Below are 27,104 nucleotides of genomic sequence, written 5' to 3'. Positions count from 1 at the left end.
CTCCCTTTAGGTACTGAAAGGCTGCACTGAGGTCACCCCGCAGCCTTCTTTTCTCCAGGGTAATGTAGTGGGCTGATGTAATCTCTGGTCCTCTCTTTATTCTTCACCTATTTAAACACACTTTGCTGTCCCCAGCAGCACTGGACAGCTTCACATCTAATTGAGCTTTGGTCACATCCAGTTTTTCCCTGCAATGTTGAACAGCATCTCTGTTTCTCCCATATCATCCGATCCCAACCCCAGTGGCCAGGCACTTTCTTTGTCTGTCTAACCTCTAGAAGAAGATCGCTGCTCAGCTGAAGGCACAGCTTTTGCTTTACCAACTGAACTGTCCTCGTCCCAGCCCACGAGGCCTTGCACTGCTGCTGTTCCCACCGCTCTCCACCCCACAAGAGCAGAAGCATTGAGCAGCAGCGTGGTGCTGCGCTGCCTGCAGGGAGCAGGAAGGCAGAGCCCTGGGCTGTGCGGTGATGCAGCCTGGCCTTGCCCTGTGTTGCCCTGGGGGTGCCCCGTGCCAGGGAGTGCCTGGCCCCACCTGCAGACACACTGCGTGAGGCACAAAGTGCACAGACACATCCTGTCACTGCTCTCAGCTCCGGGAAGTGCAGATATTGAAACTAAGAGTGAAGGAAGGCAGAGAGCCACAATTCTTGCACTGAGGGCACTTCCCAAACAACCTCCATCCCCAGAACCACCTGAATGCCCCACAGCCATCAGTGTCATCTCTCCCAGAGCTCTTCTGTGAGGCTGCTGTCTGGTCTCTCATCCCCCACTCTGTACATGATGTATCCAGGGCAGTCCTGTCTCAGGTGCAGAATGCAGCTCTCACTCCCATTCACCTCCATTCCGTTGGGCACTGCCTGGCCCTCCCATCGCTCTGTAAACCTTTCTGCCCCTGACAGAGTCAGCAGCTCATGGCAGTGCAGTGTCATCCACAACCATCCTCACTGCACCTCAGAGACAGTTTCCAGTCATGGAGAGAAGACTGAAGAGAATCAGCCCTGACACAGAGCCCAGCGGAACCCCCCATGACTGCCACCAGCACAGTGCCCCCCTGTCCCAGATCCCGGAGCCCCGGTCTTCAGCCCCAGCACTGTGTGCGTGTGTAGCTGTGTGCTGAACGTTTCATCCTGACCATTCTGCCAGCAATGTGCTGCCCGTCCTGCTGCTGCCTCCGAGCTGCAGAGCGCCCACATCACCTGCACACGCCAGCTGAGGCCCGAGGTCCCACAGACGCCTTTCCCGTAAGCGTGCTCCATTCCAGCAGTGCACACAACACATCTCGGAGCAAAGGCTGCTGGAGAACCTCAGCTCTCGCACCGAGGGCAGCTCCCCTTCCACATCCCCGCCATCCTCCAGAGCAGCCTGCATGCCCACAGCCACGGGCACCAGCCCTCCACATCCCATCCCCGCAGGCACAGCCGGCACTGGGCCTCGTCCCCACTGCACCGTGTGTGCGACCACCTCCTGCCAGCACTGCTCAGCACCCCAGAACCCAGGGCACAGACGGATGCTCCTCCACACAGCAATGCTCAGTGTTTATTGACAACTCCTTCAGGCCCATCACCACACACCCTGCCTCACATCGCCGTGTTGAGACAGCAGGAACAGCACAGCAGAGGAGGTCCCTGTTCTGGGACCGACCCCTGGCTGCCTACAGGATGGTACAAAAGTTCTCAAGGAATTTCCATGTGTCGTCCTCCAGCATTTCCTGTGTGTAGCACGGAGCACTGCAATTCTCCTCTACCATGGCATCAATCATGTTGATGAGCTTTGCAGACTGAACATTCCTCATCGCTTTGGAGTCCTTGTTGCTAAAAGCAATGCATCGTTTTCCACACCTTGCTGCCAGCTCCTTGAGGTATGGCCTCCCTTCTATGAAACCCTTCAGATCATCTGGATGCTCCAGCTGTTCTGCCTGGGTGAATCCCAGGATTGTGTACTTGTCTGCTTTAGTATCAAAAACATCGTTCACCCGTTTAGCCACTTTTTCCGCCTCTTCAGTGATCTGCATCACCATGATGATGGCGTGGAACCCTGAAGAGAGGACCTGAAGGCTTTCCTTAATGTTTTCAGCTGTTCTCACATTGGCTTCTCTTCCATGAAAAAGGCCAGGAGTGTCAACAACAACAATTGGTCTTCCAGCAAAGTTGTTCTCCTCTATATTGAAGCATCTTGTTACCGCATGTGATGACGAACCCGATAAAAATACATTTCTTCCAAGGATGGTGTTCCCTGTCGCACTCTTGCCACTCCCCGTCTTCCCTACCAGCAGGATCCTCAGCTGGGACCCTGTGGACCAAGCAGAGACGAGTGTGAGCCCCGCGGTGCCGGGACACCCCCTGCTGGCCACGGAGTGCCGGGGCCACGAGGAAAGGTGTCCCCGAGCCACCGCTGTGCCCTGCGGGGACGGGACGGGGCACGGGCTGGAGCCGGCTGCCAGCAGGCACGCAGGGCTCGCTCGGCCCCGTCCGCCCTCAGCCTCGCTCTGTGAGCTCTCAGGGCAGAGATGGGAGGCAGCCTCAGGACGCCCCCGAGGCCGCGGCCTCCCACAAAGCCCACATGAACTCCCCGTGCTTCCCAGCACTCAGCCAGGAGCCTGCCTGTGTGCGGAGCTGAGCAGCTCACCTGTGCTGTGATGTCCTGCCATCGGGAGAGCGCTCACACTCACATGGGGAGCCTGGGAGGAGAGAGATTTTAAGTGAGAGTGGCACAAACCTGCCCTGCTTCCCTCCCTGTGCCAATGAAGGAGACACAGATGATCCTTGGGGACTCAGGTCAGTCCCACAGCCGGGTGTGCATGGAGAAAGCCAAATGGCATCAAAGTTACCCATCTGCATTGACTTTGCCTTTGGAAAGAAATGATGACTGTCCCTCATTCAAAGTTACCCAACTGCATTGACTTTGTCAGCACCTTAGGTAAGGAATATGGACTGTTCCTCATTCATGGAAGCCAGAACCCACTCCCTGAAAGCAGATTCTGCTGCCTTGGAATTTGTTCCGGCAGTGGCAGCAGAGCTGCAGCAACTCACCAAAGCAGCGCTGCGCTGTGTCCCAGCTCTGACTGCTGCACTCGTGCTGTTGCTGCTCTCGTCCCGCACAGCAGCGCCGGGGCTGGAAGCGCTGTGCAGCTCAGCAGCGCTTTTAGAGGCGGCGTCGGGAGGAGGGCAGTGCTGGGATCACACGTAGCGCTGCTCCACCATTGGCCCCATCTGAGCAGCCCCAGTGCGGGGACACCGCCCGCTGTGCAAAGCCACATCCAGCCTGGACTCGGGCGCTGCCAGGGATGGGGCATCAGCAGCTCTTCCAGGTAACTTGATTTACGGCCTCACCACCCTTGTCTTGAAGAATTGTTTCATCATGCCTAATCTAAAACTGTATTCTTTTCCATTAGGGCCATTCACCTTGGTCCTATTGGTACACTCTCACTGAACAGAAGCACAGCTGTGCCTTGCAGTGCTGCAGCCCTGGCACAAGGACCCAGAGGCTGTGGGGTTTTCTCCTTGTGCACATTCAGCCCTCACACATGAGGCTGTGCCACCTGTTCTGCGTGTCCCTGTGGAGGCAGGGCAGACCAAATCCCACCATCCCCAAACCACAGCTCACTTGGGGCCTCAGGCACCTCTGCAGACCACCCACTCTAACAGCTCCATGCCCTTCTCACGCAGCAGCACCCCATGCTCGAGGTCAGGCTGCAGCACAGAGCAGAGGGCACAGTCCCTTCCCTCAGCAGCACTGCTGGGCTGCTGCACCCAGCGCTTGGGGCTCTTTTGGCTGCAGGGCATACTAAGGGCTCACATGCACCGGGCCGTCCCACAGCCCCCAGAGCCCTTCTGTGTAGCTGCTGTCTGACCTCTGCTCCCCCCCGCCCTGTACTGAGAACCCAACCCCAGTCACTGAAGGGAACACTGGAGAGAATCAGCCCTGAGATGGAGCCCTGTGGAGCCCCCAGTGACTGCCACCAGCACATCTCCCCCCGTGTCTCAACACCGCCAGCCCAGCATTCACCCATCACACCGTGCCCGTGTGCAGCTGTGTGCCAGGCGTTGTGCCTGCAGCTTCCTGGGAGCAATGCTATGGAGGCACTGCAGCAACCGAAACAGCTCTGCATCCAACCAGCTGGATCCCCATGAGCAGCTCAGTGGGTGACTGCTGGACCTGCACACCGAGTTCCCAGGACAGGTTTTGCCCCTCACCAGCCCGCGTTGGCTGCTGACAATGACTGCGTTGTCTCTCAGCTCGGTGTGCAGCTGAGGGCAGCGGTCCCGGGGCTGCAGAGACCCCCCACAAGGGGAGCCCCCCCACCCCCGGCCGTCCCTTTGCCTGCTGCACGGAACGGGACGGGGCCCAGAGGGGCCGTGTGCTTTCTGCTCAGCGTGTGACTTTCGGGAATGGGAGCGGCTCAGCCCGGGCTTTGGTTCAGCCGAGGGCAGCAGGAGCAGCAGGAATGCTTTCACTTTCGGTTGTCACACAGCCCACAGCTCAGCGCCCTGCGCTCCCTTGGGGGCTCGAGTTCCCCCTGACGGCTTCAAGGAACAACAGCTGCACTTTCTCCTCCCTTTTCCAGTGGCCCCTCGTGGGGATGGGCTCTGTCCGGGCTGTGATTCCCGCTGGTTTCAGAACCGTGCTGATGCTGCTGACAGCGCCCTGGACCGCTGGGAGCAGTAGGAAGCAATGCTGCATGCAGAGCGCTAATTAAAACACAAATAGTACACTAATTACCGTAATTCTCCTTTAGTCCCTCCACGTGCCATGCTCAGGGATCTGCCCAAACCCTGCGCCCACCCCGCGCAGCGCGCAGCGGGCGACCTCGCGGCGGCACCGGGCGCTGCGCTCCGGCGAGTCGAAGGCGTCGGGCGCGTCCACCGCGTGCACGCCGTAAGCCCTCCACGAGCCGCTCCGCCGCTCGCTCCTCCGCGCCACCGCGGGAGCCCGGCCGGCTTTTATGTAAGGTCGCGGGGTCGGAGCACGACGGGCCGTTCGGGGGCAGCCCGGGGCGCAGAGTCACGGGGAGCAGCCGGGGGTTGCCTGTCGCTCCGCGGGGAGCGGCCGCCCCGCCGGCAGCCGGGCCGAAGGTGGCGCATTCCGTAAGCGCCTTTCCCGTCAACGCGCCCGTTTCCCGTCAACGAGGTCGGTTCCCTCAGCGCCGGCCCTGGCAGCGGAGCCGCGCGGTACCGCCGCCCCGCCGAGCGCAAACGGACGCGCCGCCCCGCCTCCCCGCGCTCCCGCAGCGCCACGTCCCCCAGCCGGGCTCCTCTGCGCCGCGCGGCCCCGGGGGTCGCCGCCCTCCCTGCCGGCTCCGCCCTCGCCCCGCACCCGGGCCGAGCTCCCGGGGGCTCCGGGGTGGCCGGGCGTTTCCCGACCCGCCCTGACGCGACGCGCTCCGCTGGGGGCTGCCGGCCCGACGGGGAGCGGGGCGGCGGACGGCCGCGGAGACGGAGCGGGGCGCCGCCGGCACCGGGGCTGCTCGCGGGGCGGCTCCGAGCCGGGGCGGCTCCTCGGTGCCCGCACTCAGCCGGAGCCGTTCGGCCCCGGCCGCGGCAGCGCAGCCGTCGCGGTTTCGTGGTTTTTTCCTCGTTATTCCACTTTCCCTGCGTCACGCAGCGATGGGAGTCAACGAGGCGACGCGGCGGCTCCGAAGAATGAGCTACAACTCCCAGAAAGGCACGGCGCTCCCACAACGCTTTATTTTGTTATTTCCATCTTCCAGGGGGAGGCAATGACAGCAGAACCCAAAGCTCACAGCAGCGCTCTCCTTTGCTGCCTGTGTGTCCCAGCTGCTGCAGAATCAGCACAAGAGCTTTGCGTTTTGGAAACTCTCGTTTGTTCAGTAGCTTCAATTCCAATTACATTTCACTACTACAATTAGAAAACTAAGTCAACGCTGCACAATGCGCAGCTCCGGCCGCCGACCTGCGGGGACAGCGGGACACGGGTCGGACGGGACGGACAGCTTCTCCTCCAGGGACTGCCGAGCCCACGCCGAGCTGCCATGGACCCCGTCCCGTTACAGACAACACCCTCAGAGCCCGGACCCCGCAACCGGACAAGAAGACCGGGCCCCAAAGCAGCAGGCACACAGGGCTCGTGGGCCCCATCCACCCTCAGCCTCGATCTGGGCGGCTCTGAAAGCAGAGATGGGAGGCAGCCTCAGGACGCCCCCGAGGCCACGGCCTCCCACAAAGCCCACGCGTGCACGAGGCTGCACCAGGATGCGAACCCCCCGTGCACCCCAGCACTCAGCCAGGAGCCCGGCTGGGCTGCGCCTGCCTGCATGCAGCTGGGAGTGGCTCACCTGTGCTGTGACGTCCTGCCATCGGGAGAGCGCTCACACTCACACGGGGAGCCTGGGAGGAGAGAGATGTTGAGTGAGAGTGGCACAAACCTGCCCTGCTTCCCTCCCTGTGCCAAAGAAGGAGACACAGATGATCTCTGGGGACTCAGGTCAGTCCCACAGCCGGGTGTGCATGGAGAAAGCCAAATGGCATCAAAGTTACCCATCAACATTGACTTTGCCTTTGGAAAGTGAAACTGGTTGACCCTCATTCATGGAAGTCAGAACCCACTCCCTGAAAGCAGATTCTGCTGCCTTGGAATTTGTTCCGGCAGTGGCAGCAGAGCTGCAGCAACTCACCAAAGCAGCGCTGCGCTGTGTCCCAGCTCTGACTGCTGCACTCGTGCTGTTGCTGCTCTCGTCCCGCACAGCAGCGCCGGGGCTGGAAGCGCTGTGCAGCTCAGCAGCGCTTTTAGAGGCGGCGTCGGGAGGAGGGCAGTGCTGGGATCACACGTAGCGCTGCTCCACCATTGGCCACATCTGAGCTGCCCCAGTGCGGGGACACCGCCCGCTGTGCAAAGCCACATCCAGCCTGGACTCGGGCACTTTTCCTAAGAAAAACTCACTTTTGAGATATAAATATGCTCACAGGAAAGAGAATTGGATAGTGTATTTGATAACAAGGTTTTGATTCAGTTTGCAGAAGTGGAAATTGAGCATCAGTTTCCTCACTGAGCATTGCTGCTACAGCAGGGCACTCTGGGCTCACGTCCACCAGGATGACCAAAAGCCCCCAGACCCCTTCTGTGGGGCTGCCGTCCAGCCTCTGTTTCTTTACATACACCCAGGACAGCCCCATCCCACGTGCAGAATGCAGCTCTTGCTCTGGTCACCTCCATTCCGTTGGGCACTGCCTGGTCCTGCCATCACTAAGGCTCTCTCTGCCAGGCCTCTTCACCCCTGACAGAGTCAGCAGCTCATGGCAGTGCAGTGTCTTCCACAACCTTCCTCAGTGCACCTTAGTGACAGTTTCCAGTCATGGAGAGAAGACTGAAGAGAATCAGCCCTGACACGGAGCCCAGCGGAACCCCCCATGACTGCCACCAGCACAGTGCCCCCCTGTCCCAGATCCCGGAGCCCCGGTCTTCACCCCCAGCACTGTGTGCGTGTGTAGCTGTGTGCTGAACGTTTCATCCTGACCATTCTGCCAGCAATGTGCTGCCTGTCCTGCTGCTGCCTCCGAGCTGCAGAGCGCCCACATCACCTGCACACGCCAGCTGAGGCCCGAGGTCCCACAGACGCCTTTCCCGTAAGCGTGCTCCATTCCAGCAGTGCACACAACACATCTCGGAGCAAAGGCTGCTGGAGAACCTCAGCTCTCGCACCGAGGGCAGCTCCCCTTCCACATCCCCGCCATCCTCCAGAGCAGCCTGCATGCCCACAGCCACGGGCACCAGCCCTCCACATCCCATCCCCGCAGGCACAGCCGGCACTGGGCCTCGTCCCCACTGCACCGTGTGTGCGACCACCTCCTGCCAGCACTGCTCAGCACCCCAGAACCCAGGGCACAGACGGATGCTCCTCCACACAGCAATGCTCAGTGTTTATTGACAGCTCCTTCAGGCCCATCACCACACACCCTGCCTCACATCACCCCATACAGACAGCAGGAACAGCACAGCAGAGGAGGTCCCTGTTCTGGGACCGACCCCTCGCTGCCTACAGGATGGTACAAAACTTCTCAAAGAATGTCCGTGTGTCTTCCTCCAGCATTTCTCGTGTGTAACGCGGAGCACTGCCATTCTGCTCGACCATGGCATCAATCATGTTGATGAGCTCTGCAACCTGCTGATCCCTTTTCTCTCCAGTGACTCCATTGCTGAAACCAATGTACCGATTTCCACACTTGGCTGCCAGGCCCTTGAGGTATGGGCTCTTGTCTATGAAGCCCTTCAGACCTTTTGGATCCTCCAGCTCCTCTGCTCGGGTGAATAAGAGGATTGTGTATCTCTCTGCTTTAGAATGGAAGATTCTGGTCACCCACTCAGCCACTTCCTGCTCTTCCTTACTGATTCGGGCCAGCTGCATCACCAGGATGATGGCGTGGACCCCTGAATAGAGTTTCTTAAAGGCTTTCTGAATCTTTTCAGCTGTTTTCTCGTTGACTTCCTTAGTGTCAAAAAGGCCGGGCGTGTCGACAACTTCAATTAATCTGTCACCGAAGAAGCATTCTTCTTTTTCACACACTTGTGTTAACGACTCAGCTGACAAATTAGAAGTAAATGCTTCCCTCCCAAGGATGGTGTTCCCTGTCGCACTCTTCCCATTCCCCGTCTTGCCCACCAGGATGAGGCTCAGCTGGGACCCTGTGGACCAAGCAGAGACGAGTGTGAGCCCCGCGGTGCCGGGACACCCCCTGCTGGCCACGGAGTGCCGGGGCCACGAGGAAAGGTGTCCCCGAGCCACCGCTGTGCCCTGCGGGGACGGGACGGGGCACGGGCTGGAGCCGGCTGCCAGCAGGCACGCAGGGCTCGCTCAGCTCTTCCTGGCCCCATCCCCTCTCTCAGCTCTCCCACGGGAAAACGGATCGTGCCCAGCAGGAAGCCAAGCCCAAACTGAAGGTTCTGACCAAAGGATCCTCTGCAAAAGGGACACAAAGCCCCACGGCTGCACTGAAATGGGCACAGCACGGCTCCCACCGCCACCTTCCCCACTCCGTGGAGAAGCAGCTGGGGACTGCGGCCAGTGCAGCAGCTCCTCTGGCTTTGGTGCCACACAGCCAACAGCGTCTCCTCACTGCCACAAGATCGGCTCCAGCTTCAGCCCAGCGCCAACAACACGCTGTGGGCAGCCCAGCTCCCCCCCTCCGGTGGCCTCAGGCTCCATCAGGAGGAACGCGTGGCCCTCAGGCTGCCCAGGAACGTCCGTCCCTTGGATTCCTCAGAGGGCTGCACCCAGTGCTCCTCCAAAAGCAGGAACAGAAAGTGAAAGCGATCTCACAGCAACCTGAGTCCCAGCACTGCGTGGAGTAAGCAAAAGCCCAGGCTGAACTGCTCCACTTCCGAGAATTCAGGCGCTCAGCAGAAAACGCAGCAGCGTTTGTGCAGGGTTGTTTTTTCAGCCCCTCCCTGCCCTGCACGGCTTCAGTGAGGCATGGCAACAGCCACAGAGACAGCAAGGCTTGCCGTATGCCTTTCCCCCTGCGCTGTGTCTCAGGCTGTACCCACCGCACACCGCTGTCCCATCCGCCCTCAGCCGTGCTCTGTGCGGCTCTCAGAGCGGGGAGATGGGAGGCAGCCTCAGGAGATGCAACAGCGCGCAGGGGGGGGGAGCAGCTCACCTGTGCTGTGACGTCCTGCCATCGGGAGAGCGCTCACACTCACACGGGGAGCCTGGGAGGAGAGAGATGTTGAGTGAGAGTGGCACAAACCTGCCCTGCTTCCCTCCCTGTGCCAATGAAGGTGACACAGATGATCTCTGGGGACTCAGGTCCGTCCCACAGCCGCGTGTGCATGGAGAAAGCCAAATGGCATCAAAGTTACCCATCTGCATTGACTCTGTCTTTGGAAAGAGATACTGGTTGACCATCATCCATGGAAGTCAGAACCCACTCCCTGAAAGCAGATTCTGCTGCCTTGGAATTTGTTCCGGCAGTGGCAGCAGAGCTGCAGCAACTCACCAAAGCAGCGCTGCGCTGTGTCCCAGCTCTGACTGCTGCACTCGTGCTGTTGCTGCTCTCGTCCCGCACAGCAGCGCCGGGGCTGGAAGCGCTGTGCAGCTCAGCAGCGCTTTTAGAGGCGGCGTCGGGGGGAGGGCAGTGCTGGGATCACACGTAGCGCTGCTCCACCATTGGCCACATCTGAGCAGCCCCAGTGCGGGGACACCGCCCGCTGTGCAAAGCCACATCCAGCCTGGACTCGGGCGCTGCCAGGGATGGGGCATCAGCAGCTCTTCCAGGTAACTTGATTTACGGCCTCACCACCCTTGTCTTGAAGAATTGTTTCATCATGCCTAATCTAAACCTGTCCTCTTTTCCATTAGGGCCATTCACCTTGGTCCTATTGGTACACTCTCACTGAACAGAAGCACAGCCGTGCCGTGCAGTGCTGCAGCCCTGGCACAAGGACCCAGAGGCTGTGGGGTTTTCTCCTTGTGCACATTCAGCCCTCACACATGAGGCTGTGCCACCTGCTCTGGGTGTCCCTGTGCAGGCAGGGCAGACCAAATCCCACCATCCCCAAACCACAGCTCACTTGGGGCCTCAGGCACCTCTGCAGACCACCCACTCTAACAGCTCCGTGCCCTTCTCACGCAGCAGCACCCCATGCTCGAGGTCAGGCTGCAGCACAGAGCAGAGGGCACAGTCCCTTCCCTCAGCAGCACTGCTGGGCTGCTGCACCCAGCGCTTGGGGCTCTTTTGGCTGCAGGGCATACTAAGGGCTCACATGCACCGGGCCGTCCCACAGCCCCCAGAGCCCTTCTGTGCGGCTGCTGTCCGACCTCTGTTCCCCCCCGCCCTGTACTGAGAACCCGAACCCAGTCACTGAAGGGAACACTGGAGAGAATCAGCCCTGAGATGGAGCCCTGTGGAGCCCCCAGTGACTGCCACCAGCACATCTCCCCCCGTGTCTCAACACCGCCAGCCCAGCATTCACCCATCACACCGTGCCCGTGTGCAGCTGTGTGCCAGGCGTTGTGCCTGCAGCTTCCTGGGAGCAATGCTATGGAGGCACTGCAGCAACCGAAACAGCTCTGCATCCAACCAGCTGGATCCCCATGAGCAGCTCAGTGGGTGACTGCTGGACCTGCACACCGAGTTCCCAGGACACGTTTTGCCCCTCACCAGCCCGCGTTGGCTGCTGACAATGACTGCGTTGTCTCTCAGCTCGGTGTGCAGCTGAGGGCAGCGGTCCCGGGGGTGCAGAGACCCCCCACAAGGGGAGCCCCCCCACCCCCGGCCGTCCCTTTGCCTGCTGCACGGAACGGGACGGGGCCCAGAGGGGCCGTGTGCTTTCTGCTCAGCGTGTGACTTTCGGGAATGGGAGCGGCTCAGCCCGGGCTTTGGTTCAGCCGAGGGCAGCAGGAGCAGCAGGAATGCTTTCACTTTCGGTTGTCACACAGCCCACAGCTCAGCGCCCTACACTCCCTTGGGGGCTCGAGTTCCCCCTGACGGCTTCAAGGAACAACAGCTGCACTTTCTCCTCCCTTTTCCAGAGGCCCCTCGTGGGGATGGGCTCTGTCCGGGCTGTGATTCCCGCTGGTTTCAGAACAGTGCTGATGCTGCTGACAGCGCCCTGGACCGCTGGGAGCAGTAGGAAGCAATGCTGCATGCAGAGCGCTAATTAAAACACAAATATTACACTAATTACCGTAATTCTCCTTTAGTCCCTCCACGTGCCATGCTCAGGGATCTGCCCAAACCCTGCGCCCACCCCGCGCAGCGCGCAGCGGGCGACCTCGCGGCGGCACCGGGCGCTGCGCTCCGGCGAGTCGAAGGCGTCGGGCGCGTCCACCGCGTGCACGCCGTAAGCCCTCCACGAGCCGCTCCGCCGCTCGCTCCTCCGCGCCACCGCGGCAGCCCGGCCGGCTTTTATGTGGGGTCGCGGGGTCGGAGCACGACGGGCCGTTCGGGGGCAGCCCGGGGCGCAGAGTCACGGGGAGCAGCCGGGGGTTGCCTGTCGCTCCGCGGGGAGCGGCCGCCCCGCCGGCAGCCGGGCCGAAGGTGGCGCATTCCGTAAGCGCCTTTCCCGTCAACGCGCCCGTTTCCCGTCAACGCGCTTGGTTACCTCAGCGCCGTCCCTGGCAGCGGAGTCGCGCGGTACCGCCGCCCCTGCGAGCTCGAACGGACGCGCCGCCCCGCCGCCCCGCGCTCCCGCAGCGCCACGTCCCCCAGCCGGGCTCCTCCGCGCCGCGCGGCGCCGGTGGTCGCCGCCCTCCCTGCCGGCTCCGCCCGCACCCCACGCCGGGGGCTCCGGGGTGGCCGGGCGTTTCCCGACCCGCCGCGACGCGACGCGCTCCGCTGGGGGCTGCCGGCCCGACGGGGAGCGGGGCGGCGGACGGCCGCGGGCACGGAGCGGCACGCGGGGCGCCGCCGGCACCGGGGCTGCTCGCGGGGCGGCTCCTCGGTGCCCGCACTCACCCCGCTCCCCTCGGCCCCGGCCGCTGCAGCGCAACCGTTGGTGGGAGTCAACGAGGCGACGCGGCGGCTCCGAAGAATGAGCTACAACTCCCAGAAAGACACGGCGCTCCCACAACGCTTTATTTTGTTATTTCCATCTTCCAGGGGGAGGCAATGACAGCAGAACCCAATGCTCACAGCAGCGCTCTCCTTTGCTCCCTGTGTGTCACAGCTGCTGCAGCATCGGCACAAGAGCTTTGCGTTTTGGAAACTCTCGTTTGTTCAGTAGCTTCAATTCCAATTACATTTCACTACTACAATTAGAAAACTAAGTCCTTCTTTCCTTAGCTCATTGCCATCATGCGCTGCTTAGCGCCCTTCCCAAAGAGCTTCTGCACGCTCTCCTGCACCTCGCGGTCCTCCCGCGTGTAACGGCCCAGCTGTGTCACCAGCAGCAGCACGCAGGGCTCATTGGCAGCGAATCTGAGGCAGCGCTGGCGCTCCTCGGCCAAATGCTGCTTGTCGCACTGAGACCCCCCGAAAATCGCCGGGGTGTCCATGACCACCACGCACCACTCGCCCCAATCCCGCCTGCCGTCTTTGCACGTGGTGGTGACGGGTTGGGACGCCAGCCGGGACTCGAAGCGCTCCTCGCCCAGCAACGTGTTGCCGGTGGCGCTGCGCCCCGCTCCGCTCCGCCCCAGCAGCACAACGCGCAGCTCCGGCCGCCGACCTGCGGGGACAGCGGGACACGGGTCGGACAGGAGGGACAGCTTCTCCTCCAGGGACTGCCGAGCCCACGCCGAGCTGCCATGGACCCCGTCCCGTTACAGACAACACCCTCAGAGCCCGGACCCCGCGACCGGACAAGGAGACCGGGCCCCAAACCAGCAGGCACACAGGGCTCGTGGGCCCCATCCACCCTCAGCCTCGATCTGGGCGGCTCTGAAAGCAGAGATGGGAGGCAGCCTCAGGACGCCCCCGAGGCCACGGCCTCCCACAAAGCCCACGCGTGCACGAGGCTGCACCAGGATGCGAACCCCCCGTGCTCCCCAGCACTCAGCCAGGAGCCCCGCTGGGCTGCACCTGCCTGCATGCAGCTGGGAGTGGCTCACCTGTGCTGTGATGTCCTGCCATCGGGAGAGCGCTCACACTCACACGGGGAGCCTGGGAGGAGAGAGATGTTGAGTGAGAGTGGCACAAACCTGCCCTGCTTCCCTCCCTGTGCCAAAGAAGGAGACACAGATGATCTCTGGGGACTCAGGTCAGTCCCACAGCCGCGTGTGCATGGAGAAAGCCAAATGGCATCAAAGTTACCCATCAACATTGACTTTGCCTTTGGAAAGAGATAGTGGTTGACCCTCATTCATGGAAGTCAGAACCCTCTCCCTGAAAGCAGATTCTGCTGCCTTGGAATTTGTTCCGGCAGTGGCAGCAGAGCTGCAGCAACTCACCAAAGCAGCGCTGCGCTGTGTCCCAGCTCTGACTGCTGCACTGTCTGCTGTTGCTGCTCTCCTCCTGCACAGAGCATTGCTGCTACAGCAGGGCACTCTGGGCTCACGTCCACCAGGATGACCAAAAGCCCCCAGACCCCTTCTGTGGGGCTGCCGTCCAGCCTCTGTTTCTTTACATACACCCAGGACAGCCTCATCCCACGTGCAGAATGCAGCTCTTGCTCTGGTCACCTCCATTCCGTTGGGCACTCCCTGGTCCTGCCATCACTAAGGCTCTCTCTGCCAGGCCTCTTCGCCCCTGACAGAGTCAGCAGCTCATGGCAGTGCAGTGTCTTCCACAACCTTCCTCAGTGCACCTCAGTGACAGTTTCCAGTCATGGAGAGAAGACTGAAGAGAATCAGCCCTGACACGGAGCCCAGCGGAACCCCCCATGACTGCCACCAGCACAGTGCCCCCCTGTCCCAGATCCCGGAGCCCCGGTCTTCACCCCCAGCACTGTGTGCGTGTGTAGCTGTGTGCTGAACGTTTCATCCTGACCATTCTGCCAGCAATGTGCTGCCCGTCCTGCTGCTGCCTCCGAGCTGCAGAGCGCCCACATCACCTGCACACGCCAGCTGAGGCCCGAGGTCCCACAGACGCCTTTCCCGTAAGCGTGCTCCATTCCAGCAGTGCACACAACACATCTCGGAGCAAAGGCTGCTGGAGAACCTCAGCTCTCGCACCGAGGGCAGCTCCCCTTCCACATCCCCGCCATCCTCCAGAGCAGCCTGCATGCCCACAGCCACGGGCACCAGCCCTCCACATCCCATCCCCGCAGGCACAGCCGGCACTGGGCCTCGTCCCCACTGCACCGTGTGTGCGACCACCTCCTGCCAGCACTGCTCAGCACCCCAGAACCCAGGGCACAGACGGATGCTCCTCCACACAGCAATGCTCAGTGTTTATTGACAGCTCCTTCAGGCCCATCACCACACACCCTGCCTCACATCACCCCATACAGACAGCAGGAACAGCACAGCAGAGGAGGTCCCTGTTCTGGGACCGACCCCTCGCTGCCTACAGGATGGTACAAAACTTTTCACGGAATGTCCGTGTGTCTTCCTCCAGCATTTCTCGTGTGTAACGCGGAGCCCTGCCATTCTTCTCGATCATGGCATCAATCATGTTGATGAGCTCTGTAACCTGCTGATCCCTTTTCTCTCCAGTGACTCCATTGCTGAAACCAATGTACCGATTTCCACACTTGGCTGCCAGGCCCTTGAGGTATGGGCTCTTGTCTATGAAGCCCTTCAGACCTTTTGGATCCTCCAGCTCCTCTGCTCGGGTGAATAAGAGGATTGTGTATCTCTCTGCTTTAGAATGGAAGATTCTGGTCACCCACTCAGCCACTTCCTGCTCTTCCTTACTGATTCGGGCCAGCTGCATCACCAGGATGATGGCGTGGACCCCTGAATAGAGTTTCTTAAAGGCTTTCTGAATCATTTCAGCTCTTTTCTCATTGACTTCCTTAGTGTCAAAAAGGCCGGGCGTGTCGACAACTTCAATTAATCTGTCACCGAAGAAGCATTCTTCTTTTTCACACACTTGTGTTAACGACTCAGCTGACAAATTAGAAGTAAATGCTTCCCTCCCAAGGATGGTGTTCCCTGTCGCACTCTTCCCATTCCCTGTCTTGCCCACCAGGATGAGGCTCAGCTGGGACCCTGTGGACCAAGCAGAGACGAGTGTGAGCCCCGCGGTGCCGGGACACCCCCTGCTGGCCACGGAGTGCCGGGGCCACGAGGAAAGGTGTCCCCGAGCCACCGCTGTGCCCTGCGGGGACGGGACGGGGCACGGGCTGGAGCCGGCTGCCAGCAGGCACGCAGGGCTCGCTCAGCTCTTCCTGGCCCCATCCCCTCTCTCAGCTCTCCCACGGGAAAACGGATCGTGCCCAGCAGGAAGCCAAGCCCAAACTGAAGGTTCTGACCAAAGGATCCTCTGCAAAAGGGACACAAAGCCCCACGGCTGCACTGAAATGGGCACAGCACGGCTCCCACCGCCACCTTCCCCACTCCGTGGAGAAGCAGCTGGGGACTGCGGCCAGTGCAGCAGCTCCTCTGGCTTTGGTGCCACACAGACAACAGCGTCTCCTCACTGCCACAAGATCGGCTCCAGCTTCAGCCCAGCGCCAACAACACGCTGTGGGCAGCCCAGCTCCCCCCCTCCGGTGGCCTCAGGCTCCATCAGGAGGAACGCGTGGCCCTGAGGCTGCCCAGGAACGTCCGTCCCTTGGATTCCTCAGAGGGCTGCACCCAGTGCTCCTCCAAAAGCAGGAACAGAAAGTGAAAGTGATCTCACAGCAACCTGAGTCCCAGCACTGCGTGGAGTAAGCAAATCCCAGGCTGAACTGCTCCACTTCGAGAATTCAGGCGCTCAGCAGAAAACGCAGCAGCAGCGTTTGTGCAGGGTTGTTTTTTCAGCCCCTCCCTGCCCTGCACGGCTTCAGTGAGGCATGGCAACAGCCACAGAGACAGCAAGGCTTGCCGTATGCCTTTCCCCCTGCGCTGTGTCTCAGGCTGCACCCACCGCACACCGCTGTGCCCTCAGCTGCCACATCCAGCCTGGACTTGGGCACTGCCAGGGATGGGGCATCAGCAGCTCTTCCTGGAAACTTGATTGAAGGCTCACAGGCCCTTCCCTCTTTTGCATTCAACACATTCACCTCTGTCCTTCCAAGGCACTCTTGGATCCAGGAAGCTGTATTCTTGTTCTGTGCACTGCTGCAGCCCTGGACCCAGAGGCTGTGGGTCCTCCTCCCTGGGACATGAGGGTCTGTAGGGCCATGAGGAGCTGCAGGGCCATGAGCCCTCCCCTCAGCCTCCTCTGCTCTGGGCACAGCAAACCCAGGGCCCTCAGCTCTCCTCACAGCCCTTGCTCTGCAGACCCTTCCCCATCTCCACAGCCCTCCTTTGGATGCTCTAACAGCTCCATGCCCTTCTCACGCAGCAGCACCCCATGCTCGAGGTCAGGCTGCAGCACAGAGCAGAGGGCACAGTCCCTTCCCTCACCAGCACTGCTGGGCTGCTGCACCCAGCGCTTGGGGCTCTTTTGGCTGCAGGGCATACTAAGGGCTCACATGCACCGGGCCGTCCCACAGCCCCCAGAGCCCTTCTGTGCAGCTGCTGTCTGACCTCTGCTCCTCCCCCCCCCCATAATGGGAACCCAACCCCAGTCACTGAAGGGAACACTGGAGAGAATCAGCCCTGAGATGGAGCCCTGTGGAGCCCCCAGTGACTGCCACCAGCACATCTCCTGGAAGCACAAGAGGTCTCCATTCCTCTGAATAAGAAAGTGGGCAGGCGAGGTAGGAAACCGGCATGGCTCAGCAAGGACCTGCTGAGAGAACTGAGGGCGAAGAAAGGGGTGTACAAGCTCTGGAAACAAGGCTGTGTCACCTGGGAAGAGTACAGGAATGCCGTCCGGACTTGCAGACGTGGGATCAGGGAAGCCAAGGCGCAGGCAGAACTGAACTTGGCAAGGGACGTGAAAAACAATAAGAAAACCTTCTACAGGTACATTGGCCAGAAGAGACAGGCCAAAACGGGCGTACCTACTTTGGTAAATTTAAAAGGAGAACTGGCTTCAACAGATGAAGAGAAAGCTGAGGTGCTGAATGAGTTCTTCACCTCGATCTTCACTGGTGGCCAGGATTCTAGTCTTTTTCACGTCCCTGAACCCTGCATCCCCAAACCTCTATGTGGGGACCAAGGAGGTAAATCCCTCCCCACTGTAAGGGCAGAGCAAGTCCGAGAGTGCCTCCTTAGACTGAATGAATACAAGTCTATGGGGCCGGATGGCGTGCATCCCAGGGTCCTGAAGGAGCTGGCCGAGGTGGTTGCCGAGCCGCTCTCCATCATATTTGAGAAGCCGTGGCTGTCAGGTGAGGTCCCGGACGACTGGAGGAAGGGTCACGTCACTCCCATATACAAGAAGGGGAGCAGGGAGGACCCGGGGAACTACAGGCCGGTGAGTCTCACCTCCGTGCCTGGGAAGATGATGGAACAGATCCTCCTGGACAACATGCTCGGTCACATAAAGAATGAGCATGTGATCCGAGACAGCCAGCACGGCTTCACCAAAGGAAGGTCATGCCTAACTAATCTTGTGGCCTTCTATGATGGAGTGACGGCATTGGTGGACGAAGGGAAGGCGACCGATGTCATTTACCTGGACCTGAGCAAGGCCTTTGACATGGTCCCCCACCACATCCTCATCTCCAAATTGGAGGGAAGTGGATTTGATGGGTGGACGACCCGATGGATAAGCAATTGGTTGAAAGGCCGCAGACAGAGGGTGGTGGTCAATGGCTCTATGTCCAGGTGGAGGCCGGTAACAAGTGGTGTCCCCCAAGGGTCTGTCTTGGGACCGGTGCTCTTTAACATCTTTATTAATGACATCGATGAGGGAATTGAGTGCACCCTCAGCAAGTTTGCTGACGACACCAAGCTGAGTGGTGCGGTTGATACGGTGGAAGGAAGGGATGCCATTCAGAGGGACCTCGACAGGCTGGAGGGCTGGGCTCAGGTGAACCTGATGAGGTTCAACACGGCAAAGTGCAAGGTTTTGCATTTGGGCCGGAAGAACCCCAGGCACCTGTACAGGCTGGGAGGAGTGGTCCTTGAGAGCAGCTCGGCAGAGAAGGACCTGGGGGTCCTGATGGACGAGAGACTGAACATGAGCCAGCAGTGCGCTCTGGCAGCTCGAAAGGCAAATGGGATCCTGGGCTCCATCAGGAGAGGGGTGGCCAGCAGGGACAGGGAGGTGATTGTCCCTCTCTACACGGCTCTTGTGAGGCCCCATCTGGAGTCCTGTGTCCAGGTGTGGAGCCCTCAGTACAAGAAAGACATTGAGATTTTGGAAAGGGTCCAGAGGAGGGCGACTAAGATGATCAAGGGGCTGGAGCACCTCCCCTATGAGGACAGGCTGAGGGAGTTGGGCTTGTTCAGCCTGGAGAAGAGAAGGCTGCGGGGTGACCTCATTGCAGCCTATCAATACCTGAAGGGAACCTACACCCAGGAGGGGAGTAAACTCTTCAAAAGGGCTGACAACAGCAGGACTAGGGGAAATGGTTTTAAGTTGAAGGAGGGAAGACTTAGGTTGGATGTTAGGGGGAAGTTCTTTACTAGGAGAGTGGTTGGGCCCTGGAACGGGCTGCCCAGGGAGGTTGTGGATGCCCCGTCCTTGGACGTGTTTAAGGCCAGGTTGGACGGGGTCCTGGGCAACCTGATCTGAATGTGAATGTTTGGTGGCCCTGCTAGGCAGGGGGGTTGGAACTACATGATCCTTGGGGTCCCTTCCAACCCGGGTGATTCTGTGATTCTGTGATCTCCCCCCGTGTCTCAACACCGCCAGCCCAGCATTCACCCATCACACCGTGCCCGTGTGCAGCTGTGTGCCAGGCGTTGTGCCTGCAGCTTCCTGGGAGCAATGCTATGGAGGCACTGCAGCAACTGAAACAGCTCTGCATCCAACCAGCTGGATCCCCATGAGCAGCTCAGTGGTGACTGCTGGACCTGCACACCGAGTTCCCAGGACACGTTTTGCCCCTCACCAGCCCGCGTTGGCTGCTGACAATGACTGCGTTGTCTCTCAGCTCAGTGTGCAGCTGAGGGCAGCGGTCCCGGGGCTGCAGAGACCCCCCACAAGGGGAGCCCCCCCACCCCCGGCCGTCCCTTTGCCTGCTGCACGGAACGGGACGGGGCCCAGAGGGGCCGTGTGCTTTCTGCTCAGCGTGTGACTTTCGGGAATGGGAGCGGCTCAGCCCGGGCTTTGGTTCAGCCGAGGGCAGCAGGAGCAGCAGGAATGCTTTCACTTTCGGTTGTCACACAGCCCACAGCTCAGCGCCCTGCGCTCCCTTGGGGGCTCGAGTTCCCCCTGACGGCTTCAAGGAACAACAGCTGCACTTTCTCCTCCCTTTTCCAGAGGCCCCTCGTGGGGATGGGCTCTGTCCGGGCTGTGATTCCCGCTGGTTTCAGAACAGTGCTGATGCTGCTGACAGCGCCCTGCGCCCCTGGGAGCAGTAGGAAGCAATGCTGCATGCAGAGCGCTAATTAAAACACAAATATTACACTAATTACCGTAATTATCCTTTAGTCCCTCCATAAGCCATGCTCAGGGATCTCCCCAAACCCTGCGCCCACCCCGCCTCCTGTGGGGATGTGAGGAGCCCTCAGACCACGGCACTGAAGGCCCTGTGACCGACCCCATCCCCACCCTGTGCCACCAGAGCTGACTTGGGATGGATCCCTTCCCGTGGCTGTAGTCCCCGTCCCGTGGGCACTGTTCCCATCCCACGAGTGCTGCTTCCTCTGCCTGGACACTCCATGCTCTCCCAGCAGCACGAGGGCATTGGGCGACAGTCCCTGACCGCCCCAACACAGCCAGGCCACCCCGCTGGCTACAAATGGGGACAAAACCACAACACAACACGGCAGGCTCGCACTTTGTGACGCTGTATTCACACCGAGGTGTGCAGCCCGCACGGAGCTGCAGCGCTGTTGGGAGGAAAAGCAGCTTCGTGTTTTATGGGCCAGCGCTGCAGTGCGCCTACCAGGGAAAGGGAGCACGGCACAGCTCTGCTGGCTAACGCACAAAGCGCCGGTACACCGAGATAACGCTCTGACAGCCTCAGGAGTGCACAGACCGCAGGGCGCGCCAGAGGGCCAGCAGCGCTGAAAGGACGCAGGAGAAGCAGCAGCAGACGCACCGCGCTCACGGCGTGCGGCACAGCCGTCGCACAGCCGGGATGGACCGCAGCCACTCCAGGAGCCACGTGTGCCACCAGCCCCGCAGCTGCCGCTCCATGTTTTCGGCCAGGATATCGCATTTCTCCTCGAAGTCGACGTCCCGGCGCTTCAGGAGCTGCACGGCGCCGTCGAAGAGCTCGTTCCGGTAGTGGGCGCTCAGGTCTCCCCCCAGCATGCGCAGCACCGTCTCCAGCAGCTCCCCGACCCGCTTCTCTCCCGCCCCCCCGACTGCCCTGTTGTCGAAGGCGCAGCACCGTCCCCCGCAGTCCCACAGCAGCTCCCGCAGCGCGGCGGTGCCGGTGTCCTCCACGTGCCGCACAAGGGAGCCGCCCGTCAGCTCGTCCCCGTGCGTGAAGACCACGACGGTGCGCTCGGCGGCTCCGCGCCCGAACAGCCGCCACACTTGCCGGACGGCCGCCTCGTCCTCCTGCGTGAAGTGGCCCAGCTGAGTCACCAGCAGCAGCGCGTGCGGCCCCGGCGCCGACAGCAGCGCGCAGCGGGCGACCTCGCGGAGGCACCGGGCGCTGCGCTCCGGCGAGTCGAAGGCGTCCGGCGTGTCCACCACGTGCACGCGGTAACCCTTCCACGAGCCGCTCTGCCGCTCGCTCCTCTGCGTCACCGCGCGCGTGGACAGCCGCGACTCGAAGGCCGCCCGCCCCAGGATGCTGTTCCCCGTCGCGCTCCTCCCGCCGCCGCTCTTCCCGACGAGCAGCAGCCGCAGCTCCGGTGGCGCTTCGTCGTCCCGCATCCAGCGGCCCTTCGGCTCCGGCTGCCGGAAGGGCTCTGCGGGGGAGCGGAGGGGCGTGAGGCGTCCTCCGGAGCTGGCCGCACGCCCCTGGGGCCGCCCGCCCCGCGCCGCGCTCCCGCGGACCCCGTCCCGTTCTGGGCACCGAGGGCCCGTTCTAGGGCCACGAGGAAAGGTGTCCCCGAGCCACCGCTGTGTCCTGCGGGGACGGGACGGGGCACGGGCTGGAGCCGGCTGCCAGCAGGCACGCAGGGCTCGCTCGGCCCCGTCCGCCCTCAGCCTCGCTCTGTGAGCTCTCAGGGCGGAGATGGGAGGCAGCCTCAGGACGCCCCCGAGGCCACGGCCTCCCACAAAGCCCACATGAACTCCCCGTGCTTCCCAGCACTCAGCCAGGAGCCCGGCTGGGCTGCGCCTGCCTGCATGTAGAGCTGAGCGGCTCACCTGTGCTGTGACGTCCTGCCATCGGGAGAGCGCTCACACTCACATGGGGAGTCTGGAAGGAGAGAGATTTTAAGTGAGAGCTGCAGAAATCACAGAATATCAGGGGTTGGAAGGGACCTCAAGGATCGTCCATCGCAATCCCCCTGCTGAAGCAGGAACACGTAGGTTAGGTCACACAGGAACGAGCCGTTCACCTTTGTCCTATTGCTGTACTCTAGGATAAAGGAAGCATTGCTGTGCCGTGCAGTGCTGCAGCCCTGGCACAAGGACACAGAGGCTGTGGGGTTTCCTCCTTATGAACCTCCATTGCCGCACACATGAGGCTGTGCCCCCTGCTCTGGGTGTCCCTGTGCAGGCAGGGCAGACCAAATCCCACATCCCCAAACCACAGCTCACCTGGGCTCAGGCATTTCTGCACACCGCCCGCTCCATTTATCCCCGCCCATCGGTTCCCCATCGCCCGCTGCCCAGGGCTGTGTCCCTTTGGCTGTGGAACCTCTGCAGGGACGGAGACCCCACGGCAGTGCTGGGCAGCCGCAGTGGTGCTCACCCACCTGCACAGATGGCAAAGGGAGTGCTGATGTTTCCTCAGAGTTCCTGTGCTTCCAGTTGTGCCCCCTGTCTCCTGTCCTGGCTCTGCACCCCGCTGCGCCCCACCAGCTCTTTGCACCCCCACACTGGACATCCATGGCCTCTCCATCAGAGGATCACAGAATATGCTGGGTTGGAAGGGACCCACAGGGATCCGACCCCTGGCTCTGCCCAGGACCACTCCAATCCAAACGCTGTGTCTCACACTGCTGTCCAAACGCTGCACGATCTGCTGCAGCTCGGGCTGTGATCACAGCCCATACAACCATGCCCCGCCTCGCCCTGAAAGGCAGCAGGAACGGCACGACAGCAGAGACACCTCCTGCCTGACCGACCCCTCGCCGCCTGCAGGATGGTACCAACCTTCTGCAAAAAGGTCCGTTTGTCCTTCTCCAGCATCTCTCGCGTGTAACACGGAGCAGCGCCGTTCTGCTCTACCATGGCATCAATCATGCTGATGAGCTCTGCAACCTGCCGATCCCTCTCCTCCCCGGTGGCTCTGTTGCTGAATCCAATGCACCGATTTCCACACTTGGCTGCCAAGGCCTTGAGGTATGAACTCCCTTCTATGAAACTCTTCAGACCTCCTGGTTTCTGCAGCTGTTCTGCTCGGGTGAATAACAGGATTGTGTACCTCTGTGCTTCAATATTGAATATCTTGGTCACCCACTCAACCACTTCCTTCTCTTCCTGAGTGATTCGACCCAGCTGCATCACCAGGACGATGGCATGGACCCCTGTAGAGAGGTATCGAAGGCCGTTCTTGATCTTTTCAGACGTTTTCAGGTTGGTTTCTCTTGTGTCAAAGAGGCCTGGAGTGTCCACAACCTCCACTGCCCTTCCACAGAGGTGGCTCTGGGCACTGCTGTAGTCAGAGGTTACGGAACTTTCTGACAGCTTCGATTCAAACGCCTCCTTCCCAAGGATGGTGTTCCCTGTCGCGCTCTTCCCACTCCCCGTCTTGCCCACCAGCAGGATCCTCAGCTGGGACCCTGGGGAACAAGCAGAGATGTGCGTGAGCCCCCAGTGCGCAGCTCCCCTCGGCCCAGCTGTGCTCCTCGGGGTCCGTCAGAGGAACGTGTGGCCCTGAGGGCGCCCAGGGCTGTTGGGCTCCAGGCTTTCTAAATGGCTGCACCCAGTGCTCTCCTGAGAGCAGAAACAGAAAGTGACAGCGATCTGACAGCAACCTGAGCCCCAGCACTGCTCGGGGCGGACTCTCCCTTTCCAAGCAGTCACACACTGAGCAGATAACGCAGCAGGGTTCGTGCAGCATTGGCCCTTGGGCCATTGCCTGCCCTTCATGTCACCAGCGGGGCACAGCTCTACGCAACGGGCACCGAGGCAGTGAGTTTTGGGGTGCAGCTTGACCCCTGTGCTGTATGTCAGGCTGTACAGCGCTGCCCCATCTGCCCTCAGCCGTGCTCTGTGCGGCTCTCAGAGCGGGGAGATGGGAGGCAGCCTCAGGAGATGCAACAGCGCGCAGGGGGGGAGCAGCTCACCTGTGCTGTGATGTCCTGCCATCGGGAGAGCGCTCACACTCACACAGGGAGCCTGGGAGGAGAGAGATGTTGAATGAGAGTGGCACAAACCTGCCCTGCTTCCCTCCCTGTGCCAATGAAGGTGACACAGATGATCTCTGGGGACTCAGGTCAGTCCCACAGCATGGAGAAAGCCAAGTGGCATCAAAGTTACCCATTAACATTGACTTTGCCTTTGGAAAGAGATACTGGTTGACCCTCATTCATGGAAGTCAGAACCCACTCCCTGAAAGCAGATTCTGCTGCCTTGGAATTTGTTCCGGCAGTGGCAGCAGAGCTGCAGCAACTCACCAAAGCAGCGCTGCGCTGTGTCCCAGCTCTGACTGCTGCACTCGTGCTGTTGCTGCTCTCGTCCCGCACAGCAGCGCCGGGGCTGGAAGCGCTGTGCAGCTCAGCAGCGCTTTTAGAGGCGGCGTCGGGAGGAGGGCAGTGCTGGGATCACACGTAGCGCTGCTCCACCATTGGCCACATCTGAGCTGCCCCAGTGCGGGGACACCGCCCGCTGTGCAAAGCCACATCCAGCCTGGACTCGGGCGCTGCCAGGGATGGGGCATCAGCAGCTCTTCCAGGTAACTTGATTTACGGCCTCACCACCCTTGTCTTGAAGAATTGTTTCATGGTGCCTAATCTAAACCTGTCCTCTTTTACATGTCAGCCATTCACCATGTCAGCAAATCCCACATCCCCAAACCACAGCTCACCTGGGCTCAGGCATTTCTGCACACCGCCCGCTCCATTTATCCCCGCCCATCGGTCCCCCATCGCCCGCTGCCCAGGGCTGTGTCCCTTTGGCTGTGGAACCTCTGCAGGGACGGAGACCCCACGGCAGTGCTGGGCAGCCGTAGTGGTGCTCACCCACCTGCACAGACGGCAAAGGGAGTGCTGATGTTTCCTCAGAGTTCCTGTGCTTCCAGTTGTGCTCCCTGTCTCCTGTCCTGGCTCTGCACCCCGCTGCGCCCCACCAGCTCTTTGCACCCCCACACTGGACATCCATGGCCTCTCCATCAGAGGATCACAGAATATGCTGGGTTGGAAGGGACCCACAGGGATCCGACCCCTGGCTCTGCCCAGGACCACTCCAATCCAAACGCTGTGTCTCACACTGCTGTCCAAACGCTGCACGATCTGCTGCAGCTCGGGCTGTGATCACAGCCCATACAACCATGCCCCGCCTCGCCCTGAAAGGCAGCAGGAACGGCACGACAGCAGAGACACCTCCTGCCTGACCGACCCCTCGCCGCCTGCAGGATGGTACCAACCTTCTGCAAAAAGGTCCGTTTGTCCTTCTCCAGCATCTCTCGCGTGTAACACGGAGCAGCGCCGTTCTGCTCTACCATGGCATCAATCATGCTGATGAGCTCTGCAACCTGCCGATCCCTCTCCTCCCCGGTGGCTCTGTTGCTGAATCCAATGCACCGATTTCCACACTTGGCTGCCAAGGCCTTGAGGTATGAACTCCCTTCTATGAAACTCTTCAGACCTCCTGGTTTCTGCAGCTGTTCTGCTCGGGTGAATAACAGGATTGTGTACCTCTGTGCTTCAATATTGAATATCTTGGTCACCCACTCAACCACTTCCTTCTCTTCCTGAGTGATTCGACCCAGCTGCATCACCAGGACGATGGCATGGACCCCTGTAGAGAGGTATCGAAGGCCGTTCTTGATCTTTTCAGCCGTTTTCAGGTTGGTTTCTCTTGTGTCAAAGAGGCCTGGAGTGTCCACAACCTCCACTGCCCTTCCACAGAGGTGGCTCTGGGCACTGCTGTAGTCAGAGGTTACTGAACTTTCTGACAGCTTCGATTCAAACGCCTCCTTCCCAAGGATGGTGTTCCCTGTCGCGCTCTTCCCACTCCCCGTCTTGCCCACCAGCAGGATCCTCAGCTGGGACCCTGGGGAACAAGCAGAGATGTGCGTGAGCCCCCAGTGCGCAGCTCCCCTCGGCCCAGCTGTGCTCCTCGGGGTCCGTCAGAGGAACGTGTGGCCCTGAGGGCGCCCAGGGCTGTTGGGCTCCAGGCTTTCTAAATGGCTGCACCCAGTGCTCTCCTGAGAGCAGAAACAGAAAGTGACAGCGATCTGACAGCAACCTGAGCCCCAGCACTGCTCGGGGCGGACTCTCCCTTTCCAAGCAGTCACACACTGAGCAGATAACGCAGCAGGGTTCGTGCAGCATTGGCCCTTGGGCCATTGCCTGCCCTTCATGTCACCAGCGGGGCACAGCTCTACGCAACGGGCACCGAGGCAGTGAGTTTTGGGGTGCAGCTTGACCCCTGTGCTGTATGTCAGGCTGTACAGCGCTGCCCCATCTGCCCTCAGCCGTGCTCTGTGCGGCTCTCAGAGCGGGGAGATGGGAGGCAGCCTCAGGAGATGCAACAGCGCGCAGGGGGGGAGCAGCTCACCTGTGCTGTGATGTCCTGCCATCGGGAGAGCGCTCACACTCACACGGGGAGCCTGGGAGGAGAGAGATGTTGAGTGAGAGTGGCACAAACCTGCCCTGCTTCCCTCCCTGTGCCAATGAAGGTGACACAGATGATCTCTGGGGACTCAGGTCAGTCCCACAGCATGGAGAAAGCCAAGTGGCATCAAAGTTACCCATTAACATTGACTTTGCCTTTGGAAAGAGATACTGGTTGACCCTCATTCATGGAAGTCAGAACCCACTCCCTGAAAGCAGATTCTGCTGCCTTGGAATTTGTTCCGGCAGTGGCAGCAGAGCTGCAGCAACTCACCAAAGCAGCGCTGCGCTGTGTCCCAGCTCTGACTGCTGCACTCGTGCTGTTGCTGCTCTCGTCCCGCACAGCAGCGCCGGGGCTGGAAGCGCTGTGCAGCTCAGCAGCGCTTTTAGAGGCGGCGTCGGGAGGAGGGCAGTGCTGCGATCACACGTAGCGCTGCTCCACCATTGGCCACATCTGAGCTGCCCCAGTGCGGGGACACCGCCCGCTGTGCAAAGCCACATCCAGCCTGGACTCGGGCGCTGCCAGGGATGGGGCATCAGCAGCTCTTCCGGGAAACTTAGTTATGGCCTCACCACCCTTGTCTTGAAGAATTGTTTCATCATGCCTAATCTAAACCTGTCCTCTTTTCCATTAGGGCCATTCACCTTGGTCCTATTGGTACACTCTCACTGAACAGAAGCACAGCCGTGCCGTGCAGTGCTGCAG

At 60.7% G+C, this 27,104-nt stretch overlaps 2 protein-coding genes and 1 long non-coding RNA gene across 10 annotated transcripts in view; 1 reads left to right on the top strand and 2 right to left on the bottom strand.

The window, feature by feature from the left end:
• The window catches only part of LOC125696228 (uncharacterized), a 16,663-nt gene extending 8,690 nt beyond the window's left edge, over positions 1-7,973 (top strand). For both annotated transcript variants that reach the window (XR_007378232.1, XR_007378233.1), the window contains exon 3: positions 7,242-7,973. This is a non-coding gene — a long non-coding RNA (uncharacterized LOC125696228). The remainder of the gene's footprint in view (positions 1-7,241) is intronic.
• On the bottom strand, positions 1,572-27,104 carry LOC125696226 (GTPase IMAP family member 8-like). 7 transcript variants are annotated; one of them, XM_048951681.1, is made up of 9 exons: positions 22,773-22,831; positions 21,819-21,870; positions 14,923-15,550; positions 14,115-14,123; positions 13,508-13,545; positions 8,013-8,640; positions 7,205-7,213; positions 2,629-2,666; positions 1,572-2,292 (listed from the first exon to the last, which is right to left on the bottom strand). In XM_048951681.1, exons 1-9 carry the CDS (start codon positions 22,806-22,808, stop codon positions 1,655-1,657), a joined length of 2,076 nt encoding a protein of 691 aa, XP_048807638.1. In that variant the 5' UTR covers positions 22,809-22,831; the 3' UTR covers positions 1,572-1,654. The 7 variants fall into 7 exon arrangements, 1 of the variants encoding a protein (XP_048807638.1); XR_007378227.1 differs by lacking the exons at positions 1,572-2,292; positions 2,629-2,666; positions 7,205-7,213; ... (3 more) ...; positions 21,819-21,870; positions 22,773-22,831 and adding exons at positions 6,110-6,125; positions 24,239-24,581; positions 27,015-27,104 and having other exon boundaries at positions 13,508-13,559; XR_007378225.1 differs by lacking the exons at positions 1,572-2,292; positions 2,629-2,666; positions 7,205-7,213; ... (3 more) ...; positions 21,819-21,870; positions 22,773-22,831 and adding exons at positions 12,654-12,706; positions 24,239-24,581; positions 27,015-27,104 and having other exon boundaries at positions 13,508-13,559.
• LOC125695703 (GTPase IMAP family member 1-like) lies at positions 20,514-21,799 on the bottom strand. Its single transcript, XM_048950532.1, is given in 3 exon segments — positions 20,514-21,389; positions 21,464-21,576; positions 21,790-21,799. Coding segments are annotated over 3 exon segments (999 nt in total).

The sequence above is a fragment of the Lagopus muta genome, chromosome 7, assembly GCF_023343835.1.
Source record: "Lagopus muta isolate bLagMut1 chromosome 7, bLagMut1 primary, whole genome shotgun sequence".
Lineage (NCBI taxonomy): Eukaryota > Metazoa > Chordata > Aves > Galliformes > Phasianidae > Lagopus > Lagopus muta.
This window is presented reverse-complemented; position numbering and strand designations above follow the sequence as displayed.

Excerpts from the sequence above, each read along its gene's own strand:
- LOC125696226 (XM_048951681.1), bottom strand. The coding sequence starts at position 22,808 with ATGCTGGAGAAGGACAAACGGACCTTTTTGCAGAAG. Across the intron at positions 15,551-21,818 it reads GGCAGGACGTCACAGCACAG|GGTCCCAGCTGAGCCTCATC; the intron begins GTGAGCCGCTCA and ends CTTGGTCCACAG. Across the intron at positions 2,293-2,628 it reads GGCAGGACATCACAGCACAG|GGTCCCAGCTGAGGATCCTG; the intron begins GTGAGCTGCTCA and ends CTTGGTCCACAG.